The following is a 16,425-nucleotide window of genomic DNA, read 5'->3' on the forward strand; positions in this document are numbered from 1 at the left end:
GTCTCAGGGAGACCGAGCAGCATTTCCCCAGCTGAAGAAATCGGGGCTGGGAGGGGGGACGTGGGGACAAGAGTCGGGGGCTGGAAGGAGTCGGGGCTCCCACCTAGAGTCTGACCAAGGAGGCCCCCAGACAGACAGAGCCGGACCCGAGGGTTCCCCACAGCCGAGCTGGGCTCGGGGCTTGGCCAGGACAGAACCCTGCTTCACCCTTCATTGCCCCGGGCTGCCCTAAGGGGCCCCTAGGCCGAGCCCCAGCTAATGACTGGACCCGGCTGTGCCCCGCGCTGGGAGTGTCCCTCCAGGGGCTGGGCGAGGGGGCCCTGATCCCTGCAGAGCGGCCAAGGTCCCCCTCAGGGCTGTCCTCCGGGGGACTCGCTGCCTGGAGCTTGTGGGGAGCATGTGGGGAGCTGCAGGCCCGGAAGGCCAGTCTAGGGGGCAGTGAGGCCACGTGGCTCACCTTGGAGGAAGAGCAAGAACTCCAGGGGGGCTGGCCCAGTGAAGGGGCCTCCCAAAGATGGCTCCAAAGCTGGGGGCTCAGCCCTGAGCCTGTGGGTCTGTGACTGTGGGAATGGGAGGCCCTGAGCCAGGTGAACCCTGGCCTGGCCTCTCAAAGTCATTTGACGTAGACGCAGCACAGCTGTGCGGGAGACCCTCCGAGAGCCTGGGGCTAGGGGTGTCCAGACAGGGTGCTGCCCACCCCCTCCCTCATCGGCACCCGACTCTGGGGGCTCTGCCCAGGAGGGTTCCGCTCCTGCCTGGCCTCTACACCCTAGAGGCAGCAAGTCTGTCTGGGTCCGGCCATACCCCTGAGGCGCAATTCTGCCAGGCCACAAGCTGCCAGCTCCCCCACCACCCTGTCCCTGCCATGGGGCAGACGGTGAGAGATTGGACACTGCAGCAGTGGCCGGGGTAGAGGGCACCCTGCTTGGCACAATGCCCATAAGGCTGGTGTGCAGGGGGTGGAGCAGGCAGGGCAGGCCTGAGCTGCAGGGACTGGGGCCTGTCTGCAGAGGGAGGTGGGACTGGAGACCAACTCCCCATTGAGAGACACAACCACAGCGCCACATGGCCCTGCTCACAGTGCCCCACTGAGAGCCCACAGCCCCAGCCCCAGCGCCCCACAGGCCGGCTCGCAGCCCCCCACTGAGAGCCTGCAGCCCCAGCCCCCCATGGGCCGGCTCACAGCACCCCACTGAGAGCCCACACCCCCAGCGCCCGGCTCGCAGCACCCCACTGAGAGCCCGCAGCCCCAGCAACCCACTGAGAGCCCACACCCCCAGCGCCCGGCTCGCAGCACCCCACTGAGAGCCCGCAGCCCCATCAATCCAAAGCCTGCTCACAGCGCCCCACTGAGAGCCCACAGCCCCAGTGCCCCACAGGCCAGCTCGCAGCACCCCCACTGAGAGCCCACAGCTCCAGCACCCCACTGAGAGCCACAGCACCCCACTGAGAGCCCACACCCCCAGCGCCCCAGAGGCCGGCTCGCAGCACCCCACTGAGAGCCCGCAGCCCCATCAATCCAAAGCCTGGCTCACAGCGCCCCACTGAGAGCCCACAGCCCCAGTGCCCCACAGGCCGGCTCGCAGCACCCCACTGAGAGCCCGCAGCCCCCCCCCATGAGCCGGCTCGCAGCACCCCACGGAGAGCCCACAGCTCCAGCACCCCACGAGCCGGCTCGCAGCACCCCACTGAGAGCCCACAGCTCCAGCACCCCACTCAGAGCCACAGCGCCCCACAGGCCGGCTCACAGCGCCCCACTGAGAGCCCACACCCCCAGCGCCCCACGGGCCGGCTCGCAGCACCCCACTGAGAGCCCACAGCACCAGCACCCACGGCCGGCTCGCAGCACCCTACTGAGAGCCCGCAGCCCCAGCCCGCATGGGCCGGCTCGCAGCACCCCACTGAGAGCCCACAGCCCCAGCACCCTACTCAGAGCCCCAGCGCCCCACAGGCCGGCTCACAGCGCCCCACTGAGAGCCCACACCCCCAGCGCCCCACGGACCGGCTCGCAGCACCCCATTGAGAGCCCGCAGCCCCAGCCCCCCACGGGCGGGCTCGCAGCACCCCACTGAGAGCCCGCAGCCCCAGCAATCCACAGCCTGGCTCACAGTGCCCCACTGAGAGCCCGCAGCCCCAGCGCCCCACGGGCCGGCTCGCAGCACACCCCACTGAGAGCCCACAGCCCCATCAATCCACAGCCTGGCTCACAGCGCACCCTGAGAGCCCGCAGCCAGCCCCACCCCACAGGCTGGCTCGCAGCACCCCACTGAGAGCCCGCAGCACCAGCACCCCGGGCCGGCTCGCAGCACCCTACTGAGAGCCCGCAGCCCCCCCGCATGGGCCGGCTCGCAGCACCCCACTGAGAGCCCACAGCCCCAGCACCCTACTCAGAGCCCAGCGCCCCACAGGCCGGCTCACAGCGCCCACTGAGAGCCCACACCCCCAGCGCCCCACGGACCGGCTCCCAGCACCCCAAAGAGAGCCCGCAGCCCCAGCGCCCCACGGGCGGGCTCGCAGCACCCCACAGAGAGCCCGCAGCCCCAGCAATCCACAGCCTGGCTCACAGTGCCCCACTGAGAGCCCACAGCTCCAGCGCCCCACTCAGAGCCCCAGCCCCAGCGCCCCACAGGCCAGCTCACAGCGCCCACTGAGAGCCCGCAGCCCCAGCGCCCCACGGGCCGGCTCGCAGCGCCCCACTGAGAGCCCGCAGCCCCAGCGCCCACGGGCCGGCTCGCAGCGCCCCACTGAGAGCCCGCAGCCCCACGCCCACGGGCCGGCTCGCAGCGCCCCACTGAGAGCCCGCAGCCCCAGCGCCCCACGGGCCGGCTCGCAGCGCCCCACTGAGAGCCCGCCCCCAGCGCCCCACTGAGAGCCCCAGCCCCAGCGCCCACAGGCCGGCTTACAGCACCCCACTGAGAGCCCACAGCCCCACGCCCCACTGAGAGCCCGCAGCCCCAGCGCTCCACGGGCCAGCTCGCAGCGCCCCACTGAGAACCCGCAGCCACAGCGCCCCACTGAGAGCCCGCAGCCCCAGCGCCCCACTGAGAGCCCCAGTCCCAGTGTCCCACAGGTCGGCTTACAGCACCCCACTGAGAGCCCGCAACCCCTTCAATCCACAGCCTGCTCACAGCGCCCCACTGAGAGCCCACACCCCCAGCGCCCACGGGCTGGCTCGCAGCACCCCACTGAGAGCCTGCAGCCCCAGCCCCCACGGGCCAGCTCGCAGCGCCCCACTGAGAGCCCGCAGCCCCAGCAATCCACAGCCTGGCTCACAGCGCTCCACTGAGAGCCCACAGCCCACACCCCACGGGCTGGCTCGCAGCACCGCACTGACAGCCTGCAGCTCCATGTCCCCATGGCCAGGTTTGCAGTGCCTCACTGAGAGCTCACTGCTCCAGTGCCCCATGGCCTGACTCATAGCGCTCCACTGAGAGCCCCTGTGACCCATGGAGCTGTAAGGATGAGGCCTTTGTCTGCAGCCATATTAGGAGAGCAGCAGCCATCAGCCAAGAAGCAGGAAGTCACAGCCTCACATTCCATCTAAATTACATTAAAACAATGTCATATCGGGCTGTTCAGAAGGCTGCTGTCCTAATAGCACCCCATCATCCAGACACAGAAACAGAGCTTAAGATGGTAAAAGAAAGCTGTGTTTGTCTGTCTGGCAAACTGTCCGGCAAGAAACCACTTAACAGTCGTGGGTGTGAAATCCCTACTTTTTATTGTTTTGTCTTTATGGTCCCCACTTCTCTATTGTTTGTCCGGTTTTTTAATTGTTTCTGTTACATAACTAATTTTGCTAGGTGTAAATCAATAAAGGCGGTGGGCTCGGATTGGTTAAAGAATTGTTTTACAATACGTTAGGATTGGATAGAGCACGTTTCCCAAACTTTTGTGACCACAGAACACCTGGTATATATTTACGGACCATTTACACTATTATTTTGTAGTCGTTTGGTTTTCAAATAAAAAATTGTGTTATTGATGCTCAAATGTATTTATTTTATAAAACAAACAAAAATCAAATTTTAAATAACGTAAACTAACAATTTCTAACTGGAAAGCGCATATAAAGACCCTTTTTTTCCCATTACACTCTTTCACAGAACACCTATTCACATTGTGCAGAACACCAGTGTTCCGCGGAACATAGTTTGGGAAACGCTGGGTTAGAGACTTGTTTAGTAATACTTTAGTGAAATGATTGGTGAAGGTACAGCTAAGCAGGACTCAAATTTCACTATATAGCCGGGGTCCAAGAAGGAGAGCAGCGGAAGGAACAGAAAAATTAGAAGGAAGACCTGGAAGAAGAAGAAGACACAGCTTAAGATCAAAGCTGCTAAGAATCCTCTGCAAGAGCAGGACACACAGCAACCAGAATCCAGACGAGACCGACCTTGCAGGGAAAGTCCGCCTGCCTGATCGGGCTGGGTGAGCATGGCACTGTATGCTTAGCATGTGTATTCTGCTGGTGATTGTTAATAAATAGAGGAGAAGGATATTACTGTGTAAGGCTCTTTCTCTGGTAAACAGTCCTGAAAACCTGCAGAAGATTACGCCCCGAGCCCTAGGAACTGGATACGGGTGGGTGCCTTTTACCCGGAGCCCAAGGAATTGGGAAAGGGTGGGGGAGCCTAAATGAAAGACGTTACGCCTTGAGCCCAAGGAACATTAAAGGCGGATGCCCTGGAGTGTGTGAGTAACAGATAATTTTGTGCAGGTAACAAATTTAGTGGAGAATGCAGGCAGCCTAAGGTCATTTGGACCGAACTGATCTAGCTGAAGAGCCGCCCCTCCTTGCTAAATGGGTAGCAGAATGAGATCCATGCCCATGGGACAAGATTCCTTTCTGGAGAGGGATGCCCTTGAATCCACTTGTAAGGGGTTTGAAGCACTCTGTGAGCGCATGAAGCCAAAACCAAGAAGGCGGCTATCGAAGCAGCAGCCAGGTGGGCATTGTGGAAAGCTGTCACTAATCTATCCACCCTGGTAGCACTCCAGAAAAGGCAACTGGAGGATTACAGACTTGATTTGTGTAGTTAAGGATAATGTGGCTCAGTGTAAGGCATCTCAGTGAGCCAGTGTGGCTTCAGCGTTACAGAATGTAACAGCTCTACAGGTAAAAACAGGAGTCTGAGCAATTGAAACAAAGTAGAAACCCTCAATGGGGAAGGATCTACATTGCAGATGAAGCAGGGGGGCTAAGGCAGTTGTCAGAACGGTGTTATGAGAAAATAAGGATCGAGCCCAGGCAGGCAGTGACTACACAGTCTGCAGGCAGTGACTAGAGAAACCAAAACCATGGTGGGAGCCCAGAGGGGCACAGTAGCAGCACTAAGGGTAGGTGTGAGTGTGGGCAAGGGGAATACAGACACCTTGGAGGACACTTGGAGTGGGATAGTTGTGGATCCTGAACAGAGATTCCTAGATGGTCATATCCTGCCCTCCCCCCCCAATGCTTTTCCTGAGGGGCCCCATACCCCCTACCCCTGCAAAAAGGGACTTGCAGGATTGAAATTAAAAGCTCAATTCAATCCGTGGCTCCAGTTCCCATGAGGGCAGTAACAAGAACAGAACCTGTCCCAGATGACCCACAACAACAAAAGGAAACAAGGCAAAATATTACAGAGATTTCTGATTTTACCCCAGACCAGGCACAGGTGGCTGCTCGTTATTGGGACCCCCAGAAAGGGACACGTGTCTGGACTGGATGGTGAAGGTGTTGGCACAAACCCAGCAGATTATGAGATTCTATCCCAGGCCTGTACTAGTGCTTCTGACTGGGCAGCAATATGCAGTGCTGAGGGGCAGTTAGGTAGGAGCGGTGTTCTTATACCAGATGGGACTGGGCAAAGGAAGTAATGAAGGTAGGGATGTCAGCCGCAACTGGGGAAATTGGCCCATGTAACAGAACATGGCCCTGGTGACTCCCCGGAATTGTATGTTATTAAAATGGAGATACTGGCCATGGCTTCCAGGGTTGTGCCAGTAGTAACTGGAACCCTACCGGATTTCAATACTTTAACAATGCAGTCTTAAAGCTAGCCAGTTTGAATTCAAGAATGAAGATAATTTTAGGAGGTACCCAGAGTAGGAGGTACCCAGAGTTGAAACAGGAGATTTTTCGAGCAGTTCGCAAAAGAAAAGGAGTACTTGTGGCACCTTAGAGACTAACAAATTTATTAGAGCATAAGCTTTCGTGAGCTACAGCTCACTTCATCGGAATGCATCCGATGAAGTGAGCTGTAGCTCACGAAAGCTTATGCTCTAATAAATTTGTTAGTCTCTAAGGTGCCACAAGTACTCCTTTTCTTTTTGCGAATACAGACTAACACGGCTGCTACTCTGAAACCTGTCTTCGCGCAGTTGTAGTTTTTTGAGACACACAGGAAAAGGAAATAAGGACAGGAGAATGGAACCCGTCTAGGCAGTAACCTCTGCCAACAACAGGCCCCCAGATCTCCAAGGGGAGCTGGGGGAAAAGGACCAGATGCACTATGCACGTTAGAGGAAGAGGACGGGGAGGTGCAAGGGACAGCAGAGAAGCAAGAGGAAGAAATGGATCTGGGTATCAGATGCAGACTAGAGGATGTCTGGCTGAAGAACCAAGAGAGAATGGGACGGAAGCCCACAAGTGAGTTACTGCAGCGGGCTGTCCAGTTACACAGGCAAGAGGAGTTGACTAACAGAGTTCCTGTACTCCCAGAATGGACTCCGAACCATCAGTGCCACCCCAATAGGGGTGCCCGCCTCCCTGGACTCCCCCTGAGGTAGGGGCCCAACTAGAGTTGACAAATGGGGCATCCCACTGTAGGCGCAATAATGGGGAGATTAGGTGAACAAACATGCCCCATTATGTTAACTGACACTGGTGCATCAGTAGGTGTGCTTGGAGAGCAGTGGCTTCCCGGGGACTGTGGAAACAGAAAATTCAACACAACTAGTATCATAGATGGGGAGACAATGAAAGCATTTATCACGAGACTGATCCTGACCCATCTAGGCAATCGGAGTCATGGGTTAATACTGTGTTCAGAAGTAGGATCAAACTAGGAATGAAGAGGATGGAATATTGGGAACATTTCATCTTAACAAGGGGAGACGCATTGTGGATTTAGCCGACGGGTTCCTATGGGCAAATAGTGACGGCCAGCAGAAACATCCACTCCTCCATTAATTGTTTCATGTTCTCTGTTGTGTATATAATCTCCCCACTGTATTTTCCACCGAATGCATCCGATAAAGTGAGCTGTAGCTCATGAAAGCTTATGCTCAAATAAATTTGTTAGTCTCTAAGGTGCCACAAGTTCCTTTTCTTTTTTGCAAATACAGACTAACACGGCTGCTACTCTGAATCCTCCATTAATGCTGTACATAGGTGCCATGTGTAAGGCACCAGAAGGAGGGCAAGCAGAAGAAGGGGACCCATGGGTGGACAAGTTTCTGGGGTATGGGCTGAAAATAAACTGGAGCGTGGGGAAATTGATGCTGAGTTTTAATCCAAGGGCCTCCACAGCGTCAATACACATATCCTGAGGAGGCAGTGGAAGGGATAAAATCTACCATAGAAAGTTTGTTAGAACAGGGTGTTATTGGGCACACGGCGAGTACTAACACTGCCCAGTTGGCCTGTACCGAAAGGGGAGGGGAAGACCTGGCGAATGACAGTGGATTTTAGAGCATTAAACGCAGTAACTCCGGCCACTGCTCTGGTCGTGGCTAAGTACCAAGAAGTCGCTGCAGTAGCAGCAGGGGCACCGTAGTTCCCAGTAACAGATTTAGCAAATGCCTTCTCTGCCATTCCTGTGCACCCCGCGTCCTGGTACAAATTTGGTTCACTTACAGGGACAACACAAGGGTACTCCAGAGTTTTCATAACGCATCCCCAATTTGTCCCTCCCATGTGGTTAAGATGTGGGAAAAATTGACAGCTGAAGCCCGAAGAGATCATTTCCTATGTTGGTGATATCCGGGTGCATGGGTACCACAGGGAGGAGGTTGGTAGGATCACTGAGCAGATGTTACAGATCATCCAAGATACTGGACTTCAGGCTGGCAAAGCCAAGGCCCAGCTGGTACAGCAAGAGTTAAAATACTTAAGGGTCATATTGGGAAAGGAAGGACGGACCCCCGATGCACAACGGGGGAACTGACTGGCAAACTTCCTGCCACCGCTGATGTGGCATCCTTAAGAGCCCTTTTGGGAACCTGAACCTCTCAAGAGATGTCACTCAAATGTCGCGCACTGGGCTTTCACCTAAAGAAAGGGCAGCAGTGGGAGCAGCGGCCTGATCAGGCATTGCTGACCCTGAAACAGGATTTGGCCCCGGCCCCACATATCCAAAGGTGGGAGAACCATTCATCCTGTAACTGCCTAGTACTGATGTAGCACTGGGAATAGCACCCCACTGAGAATCCGCAGCCCCAGCGACCCACAGCCCAGCTCGCAGCGCCCCACTGAGAGCTCACAGCCCCAGCGCCCCATGGCCAGGCTCAGAGCAGCCAGCTAAGAGCTCACAGCACCCGCGCCCCACAGCCAGGCTCGCAGGGCCCCACTGAGAGCTCACAGCCCCAGCGCCCCACAGCCCGCTCACAGCGCCCCTGTGACCAACAGGGCACTTTCTGTGATGTTCCAATGAACTCTGTGCCCAGCAATGACTGACTGAGCTGCTGGGCGGGTACCCTGGGCAGGTACAGAAGGGTATGGTGTGACACAGCAGGAGGGGGGAGTGTTTGTCCTGGGAATGTGGCAGGGGTTTCTCTCCCTGGATGGGTGACCTGAGAGCCTGTCACCTGAGCCAGGAGGGTGAGGGGGAGGCAACACCTCTGCCCTGGGAATGTGGACAAAGGCTGCAGGGGAGAGCCTGCTGGGGGGGTTTAGTTTCAGTTTAGTGCTGGGTGGTGGACACAGGGAACCCCAGGGCTGGGGTCTAAGCTCCCTGCTCCCCCAGAAGGACTTGACTGAGGGGTCCTGGTTGTACCCCCCTCTGTTTTAGACTGTGTTCCTATTGTCCAATAAACCTTCCATTTTACTGGCTGGCTGAGAGTTGCAGTGAATCCCAGGAAGAGGGGTGCAGGCCCCGGACTCCCCCACACTCCGTGACATACAGTGCTCCTGGGAGGAGCAGGAGACTGAGATGCCTCGGTCCCCTCTACACGTTGGCTCCAGTCGCTCCCCCCCACCCCAGGCCCATGAAGACTGCCTAGAAGGAGCTGAGATCAAAGAGGACTCAGGGAATCCCCAGGACTGGACATCTGACACCCCCAGCAGGAAGCTCCAGCCAGGGAGCTCAGCAGGGCTCTGCGGAGGACAATGCCCCGTGCGCGTCGGGTGACCGAGCTCAAGGACACAGGCTGTCCCCAGAGAGTGACAGACAGAGGTACTCGGGCAAGCCTGCACTACAGACCCCTATGGCTGTAACTGTGAAATATCCACACCTCTGAGAGACACAGTCACACTGACCCAAGCCCCCATGCTAGGGGGACCATTCGTCCCTTTTGGACAGGACATCCCTCGCTGCAGGGACATGGGCCAAGCACAGAGCCCACCACTAGAGGGGAACAGCAGGGACAGGGCCCAGAGCCCAGTCCAGCCCGGGGGTGGGGGGAGCAACTGGAGCCAACGTGTGGGACAGGGGTAGGAGGAAGTGGGCGCGATTCCCTTGTCCTGCCAGGGACCCCCCCCATACCCAGCCAGGAGGCCAAGCTGAACCAGGCCCCGGGAGGGGGAGATAGAGAGGGCGAGGCACTGCAGACAGGAACGGCAGTACTGTCCCCAGGCCATAGCAGACTGGACCCCCTGACAGAACCCCCCTCCAAGGCTGGCCCAGGACATCCCACAGGCCGACCCCATTCACTGTGGGGCCCGAGGGGGTGCTGGCAGCTGGGATCAGGGCAGAGCGCAGTGAGCGCTAGGCCCAACACCCCTCCCGTCCCAGTGGCTCATTCCTCAGCCTGTCTGGAGGGGCTCGTGAGGCTGGCCAGAGCCGCAGCGGCCCGGAGACACGAAGCGTACACAGCTGTCAGCGGCCGCCCTGCTGCCAAAGGGGGGAGGGGAGCCCAGCACACCAGGCTCCCAGCCCAGCTGGCCAGCAGGGAGCAGCACACACAGGGCCCAGCCTCCTCCAGCTTGGGGCCAGCCGCTTGGCCAGCGCCCCAGGAGGGGAACGGCTCTTGTTCCCCACACTGCACATGGGGGCCTGCTGCTGGTCAAACCTGCAGGCCAAAAAATCGCCACCTCAGGGCCCTACATCAAAGTGGCTTCAGTGGGTTCAGCCCTGCAAGGGATGGAGACAGAGATCAGGGCCCCACTCCAGTCCCCATCGCCCCGCACTGCGCCAGGACAGAGGGATCCAGGAGGCGGGAGCCCCAGATACTGACTCCTGGGCACCCCCTCTGCACAGTGGAGAGGGCAGCTCCTTGCCCCAGACCAGGAAGCTGCAGTAGGGGAGGGGACCAGATATTCCCAGGTGGATAAAAAAAACTGATATTTTGGGGAAAAAAAGGACTGTTTCATTGAAAGCAGATTTTTGGTTTTGTTGCTTAAATTAGAACTTTTTTTTCTAAAAATAAATCTGCTTAAATATGTTAAGGGCTAAACGTCTCAATCTCTTCAAACTGAAAAACCAACATGCTGAATCCATGAGCCCCCAGCAAACCCATTCCTAAGGGGCGGCTTTCCTGCAGAAAGCAACAATCGGGGGAAACCATCCACCTGCCGAGCTCAAGCTTTACCAATATGGCACGATAAGTCACGTGCTGTGTCAACAGTGCTGTCCGGTGGGGCCCCAGGGGCCGTGCTACAGGGTGCAGGCGACTGACACCGTAACCACAGGCGTGAGGCCCTGGCCCTTGACTCCAGGAGCCACTACCACATGTCTCAGCCAGACCATCCCCAGTGCTCCCCCAGAGGGTCTCACTCTCCCATGGATATGTGTATGCATGGGGCACAGCTCCCAGGCATGCACACGGTTCCCGGGCATGCACCCCGCGGCACACTCCCCTTGCTAGCCCTGCTAGCCCAGGACAGACAGGCTGCAGCTCACAGCCCCCATTGCCCACGCTCTCCAGGGCTCCCCCACAGTGGTGGTGCCAGCCAACCTCCATCACCAAGCCCTGTTATGAGTAGGCCTGGAGACACAGGGCTCCGGAGCCCACTTGGCATGTCTCCCCCCACCCCACACCCAGGGCTGAGCCAGCGCTCAAGCTAGGGGATGATTTAAGGGCATCATGCCAAGCTAGGGCCCAAGGGAGCCAGGGATTGGGTGCCAGGTCCTGGTACTGCAGGTGCCCTCTGAGTGGCTCAGCTCTGGAACCATCCATCTGAGCCTGGGGAGGTGCAGCAGGGGCAGCTCTCGGCCCCAGGAGGAGCCCACCTGCCCTGCCCTGCCCTTCCTTTCCCTGGGGAGGTGTGGCAGGCCAGCGTGCAGGAAGGGGGCAGGGGGGTGAGGGACTGGGTCGGGCTGCAGGGAGTGTGACCTGCAGGAGGTGCTGGCTGCAGCTCGGCTCTTCGGCCAGCGGAGAGATGCCAACCTCCAGGCCAGTTAACTATGGATGGGAAAGCACCGAAAATACAATGCCCGGCACCTGAGACACCCTGCCATGAGCACGCCAGAGTCCGGCAGCAAGCGGGTCAGGGCAAACCAGGCCAGCTGGAGTCCCGGGCCACCACCCAGCAGTGGGTGCTTCTCCAGTCCCCTCACCAGGGCAGAGCCTGTCTGTCACAGGAGTGGGCAGCCCAGAGCATTGCTGGGTAAGTGACCCTCGCTCCAGCATCTCCTCACCGCCCCGCCCTCCACCACCACCAGGTGCAAACCCCATACCTTCCCCTTGCTGCTCAGCCAGCCCCTGCCCGGCTGTACAGCCCCCCTCCCTCCTGCCCCCAGGCCCAGCATTACAGAGAGCTATCCCCACCCCACGTTACAGGCCCCTCCTTGTGCCCCCAGCCCCCTGGTCCAGCACTACACACACACACACCCCATCTTCCAGCTCCTTGCCCCCTCAGACCCAGGACAGCAGCTCACATCCCACCTGGGTTACAGCTGGACCCCCTTGGATTATGGGAGAGGAGCCTGGGAGTGGAATGGTTTCCAACAGGACATGCCCCCCAGCCTGCACCTGACACACAGCTTATCACACCCGACGCTCCCCTCCCCCCAAGCTGCCTCCCAGCCCAGGTAGGGAGCCCAGGGGCAGGAAGGGGCGGGAATTGCCCGGCTGTGCCAGGATCCCTTGTCCTTAGGTCCCGGCTGTGGGTGCAGAGCCAAGAGGGGCCGGCAGCCGGGAACCAGCTCTGTTTACGCTGCTGGCCGGAACCGGGGAAGGCTGACGAGAGCTGGAGGCAGCTGCCCGGGCGAGAGCAGAGACACCTGGTGTGGGAGGACCGGTCCCCCCAGGGATGTGCTCCAGGCCCTGCTTCCCCCCCCCACCCGAGTGCTCACATGGGGCCTGCAGGAGGATGGTTCCTAGCACCAAGCAAAGGGCCAGACCCCTAAGCCACAGCACTCACTCAGCCCAACACTGCAGGGGCCACGTGTGCATCTCTGCTCCAGTCAGCTGAGCCTGGCCAGCAAAACTCCGCAGCCCCCCCACAGCGAGACCTGGAGTACGGCTCAGGGCTCAGCCAGATTCTCCTTCCCAGTCTGGTGGCAGCCCTCCTCCCCAGAGCTAGCTGCACTTCAACAGTGTTCATCACATTCCAAGCAGCTGTCAGCTACTCCCAGGTGGCAGTCTGGCACCCGACCGTCAGCGGGACAGTGGGACGAGAGCAGGCAGTGGGTGAGGACTGGTGGCCAGCAGGGGTAACCACAGCGAAGCAGTTGGCCTGCCACCACTCCATTGCGTGGGAGCACTCAGCGTTCACATGGCAGCCACAAGGCCCTTTGCACTCAGCCTCCCTGGGCAGCCCGAACAAAGCAGGGATCTGGGGCAATGGCACACACACTGGGGGCCTGGGGGCACTGGCTCATGGCCACGGGCAAATGGCAGGCTGGCCAGGGCATCATTCCCTGCCACGCTGCAGAAATGGCTAGTCCTGGGCTCTGGTGCGCCGCCAGCCTCACCCCAGTGAGACCCATCCTGGGAGCCCCCCACCCACACACCCTCCTTGCAGGAGAGAACTGACACTCCAGAGAGGGATGCATCCTGCCCCCCCAAAACAGCCAGCCTGGAGCAGCCACCACTTGGCCTGCCTGGGAGCACAGCACTGTGACGAAGCGGGACTGTTCTTAATGTTTCCTCTGAATATTGTGGGGGTGCCTCAGTTTCCCCTAGGCAGTTCTTAAGTATCTAGGTGGTGGGATAAGGGGGTATGATCGTTGCAGAGCCCTAGAGGGCAGGTGTGGGCAGGGGTCTGGACACAGAGAATGGCCAACACCCTGTTTCCTGGCAACTGATGGTCTGGCCCTTCCCCCCTGCAAGGTGAGAGCTAAAGGGTTGGAGAACAAAGGAATCAGGTGCCCTCCTGGCCTGGGAAAGGGACAAAGCCCGGGGGAGGGGGGGGGGCTGGAGAGGGTTTCAGTTTGGGGCTGGCTGGGGACATGAAGTGAAGTGCAGACGTGGTTGTCTGGCTCACTGCCCCCCAAAATGGACCCAGCTGAGGGGTCCTGTTCTCTGCACCTACAACTCTGGTTTAGACCATGTTCCTGTCGTCTAATAAACCTTCTGTTTTCCTGATTGGCTGAGAGTCCCGTCTGACTGCGGAGTTGGGGGGCAGGACCCTCTGGCCTCCCCCAGGACCCCGCCTGGGTAGACTCGCTGTGGGAAGCGCACGGAGGGCAGAGGATGCTGGATGCTCCGAGGTCAGACCCAGGAAGGGGGGCCGGGTGAGCTGTGTGTCCTGCAGACAGGCTGCTCCCAGACAGGAGACTCCCCCAGAGTCCTGCCTGGCTTCGCAGGGAGCAGCTCCAGAGCATCGCCCGGGGACTCCGTGACACTTCATCCACAGGCAAAATCTTTGTGCCCTGGGGCGGGTGGTGGGGAATCAGAGCGTGGAGAGGCCCTGATGGACAAGGAGAGCACAGAGGGAATATCCCGCCCAAGAGGCAGGGGCGTAATGGAGTCAGCCCACACCCCCACCCCCAGGGACGCCCTCTGCCCCCCCAGCGAGAAGAATGTTGAGCCGCTCTCTGAGCCCCAAGGCGCTCACAGGGGTAAGCCAGTGGCAACCAAGGGGCCAGGCCCACCCCTCCCAGCACCCCGCCACAGGGCTACAGCAAGGCTCAGCGCTCTGCACCAGCAGCCGGGGCAGGGCTTGAGCAGCAGCCGCAGGTTCCAGCCAGGGAAGGGACTTGCCCAGGGTCCCCCAGCCAGCCGTGGCTGGAAGAGGAACGCCCTACAGGAAGGACGGGGTGACTGGCTCTCCTTTCTGGGAGGGAATGTCCCTGCCCTGCCCCACTGCCAGATCAGGGCTTGCTGGGCAAGAGGCAGAGACACTGGCGAGTGTCTGGCTCGGCCGCTCTTCCCCAGCCAGCGAGAGCAGCGCCATAGGGCGGGGCATGTGGGACTCGGACGCTTGGTGCTGCGGGGTGCCGGATGCACCGTGTGTTACTAGGAGCCACAGCACTCACCCTCGGAGTGCTGGAAGGTGCTGGGGACAGCAGACACTCAGCCCCCAAGCCAGCACCCAGCTGGCCGTGCCAAGGGCTGCCATGGCGCCAAGAGCCACCCACCCTGCAGCAATCCTCAGCACCGCTGATTGATTGCCACGCCACGCCACGCTGCCTAGCCTCGGCAGGCAGTTAACTCAAGGGTCTGCCTGCCCGTGATGGACGGCAGCTTTCACACGCACACAAATAATCATAAATCGCCACCAGGCAGCGCGGTGGGTGAGCCTGCAAGAGCACACAGGGACGGGCATGGGGACCCCACGGAGCTGCCAGGCCCCACAGCCCTGCCCCCATGGTCCCTGGACTCTCTCTACCCCTGCTTGGAAAGTGATCACGGGAGGGGACTGGCTGGCTCTGGAAGGCGGGATGGGACGCGGTGCCTTTTCCCTCTAGTGGGCACCGTCTCCGATCGGGCCCCAGGGCAGGGGACCAGCAGGGCCGGACCTGGGGCCTTTCCCCTGGAGACGAATGGCTAGCCCAGTGTTCTGGGTTTGGCAGAGAACTTGGAACCCCACAGCCCAATGCCCTGATCCAACAGACACCCCAGCGCAGCCTCCCCGCACCTGGCCCCCCACTCCAGCACTGCATCTCTGCCCCGGCCCCCCACCCCCAGCCCGGCACCGTGTCCCCACGCCCGGCCCCCCACTCCCAGCCCAGCAGTGCAGCCTGGGGATCCCTACCGTCCTTGTGGTAGAAGCAGATCTCCACCTTGCGCTCCTCGGAGCCCAGCAGGGCCTGCGCGATCTGGTGCGGCCTCCGCTGCGCTGGGTGCGGGGCCCATACAGGAAGGTCACAGGTGCAGGCTTCTGCATGACCTCGGCCCGCGTGTACCCGCACAGCTCGCAGAAGCCATCGGTTGCAGTAGATCACGGCACAGTTCTCAACCCGGGCGTTGGCGATGATGAACTTTCGGCCTGTGGGGGAGAGGCAATGAGAGGACGGGCTGCCCCCACAGCCTGCCCACATCCCACTCCCCCACACAAACACCCTGCCCAGAGAGGAGCCAGACTCCCACCCCCATCAATCAGACCCAGGCCCTGAAACCCAGCCCAGGGCCAGGCTCCTTCCTCCATTCAATCCGGGTTGAGCAGCCCCTACCTTCCCCTCATGGGCCAGGGCCGATGCCCTGCAGAGAAGTGCAGCATCCCAAAGTGACCTGTTGGCAAGGCGGGGTGGGGCCAGGGACTCCATCTGCCATGCCCCGTAGCCACCCACAGGAGGGTATCACAGGGGACCACAGGTACCGACCGCGGATCCCGCTGCCGCCCCCCCATCACAGCGCATGGGGCCTGGCCCCCCTGACCGGATGCCCACAGCGTCCACCAGAACCCAGCTCTGCAGAGGCTGCCTCTGCATTGCCCAGCTCCCCTGTGATCAGCTGATTCTCCCAGTTGCCCAGTCCAGCCGCGCAGAAGGGAACAGCCAGAAGCCTGGCCCCATCACCACCCCCAACCCCCGCCTCCCTGCGCTGGCCTTCACAACTGCTACAGACGAGCAGAGACACTTCAGCCCCCGCCTGGCTGCTCGCGGGTCTGGGTAGGACTGGAGGCACTCTGCAAAACTATCCCAGCCCCCGACGCCCAACCTAGCTCTGCTGGAGCCCCTCACTGCCCGACCCGCGCCCCCTCCTACCACCCGAGGGCCCCCCCTTGGCTGGTGCCCTTCACACCCAACCCAGTTCCCTGCTTCCTCGTCCTGGGCCTTCCCTCTTGCTGCTCCGGGGCCAGGGCAGTGTCTCTCGCTGCTTGTTTACTCGCCGCACTCGCTGCATCTGCAGGAGCCTTTGCATTCGCCAGGACAGCCGGTGCCAGTAGCAGCC

General features: G+C 60.2%; 1 protein-coding gene across 1 annotated transcript in view; it reads right to left on the reverse strand.

Moving 5' to 3' along the window:
• Positions 1-16,425, reverse strand: part of KCNH2 (potassium voltage-gated channel subfamily H member 2) — a 102,715-nt gene that overhangs the window by 81,143 nt on the left and 5,147 nt on the right. Inside the window, 3 exon segments of the mRNA XM_043507147.1 lie at positions 15,287-15,353; positions 15,356-15,460; positions 15,462-15,520. Of these exon segments, the coding sequence (XP_043363082.1) occupies positions 15,287-15,353; positions 15,356-15,460; positions 15,462-15,520 (231 nt within the window).

This window comes from Dermochelys coriacea, chromosome 2 (genome assembly GCF_009764565.3).
Source record: "Dermochelys coriacea isolate rDerCor1 chromosome 2, rDerCor1.pri.v4, whole genome shotgun sequence".
Lineage (NCBI taxonomy): Eukaryota > Metazoa > Chordata > Testudines > Dermochelyidae > Dermochelys > Dermochelys coriacea.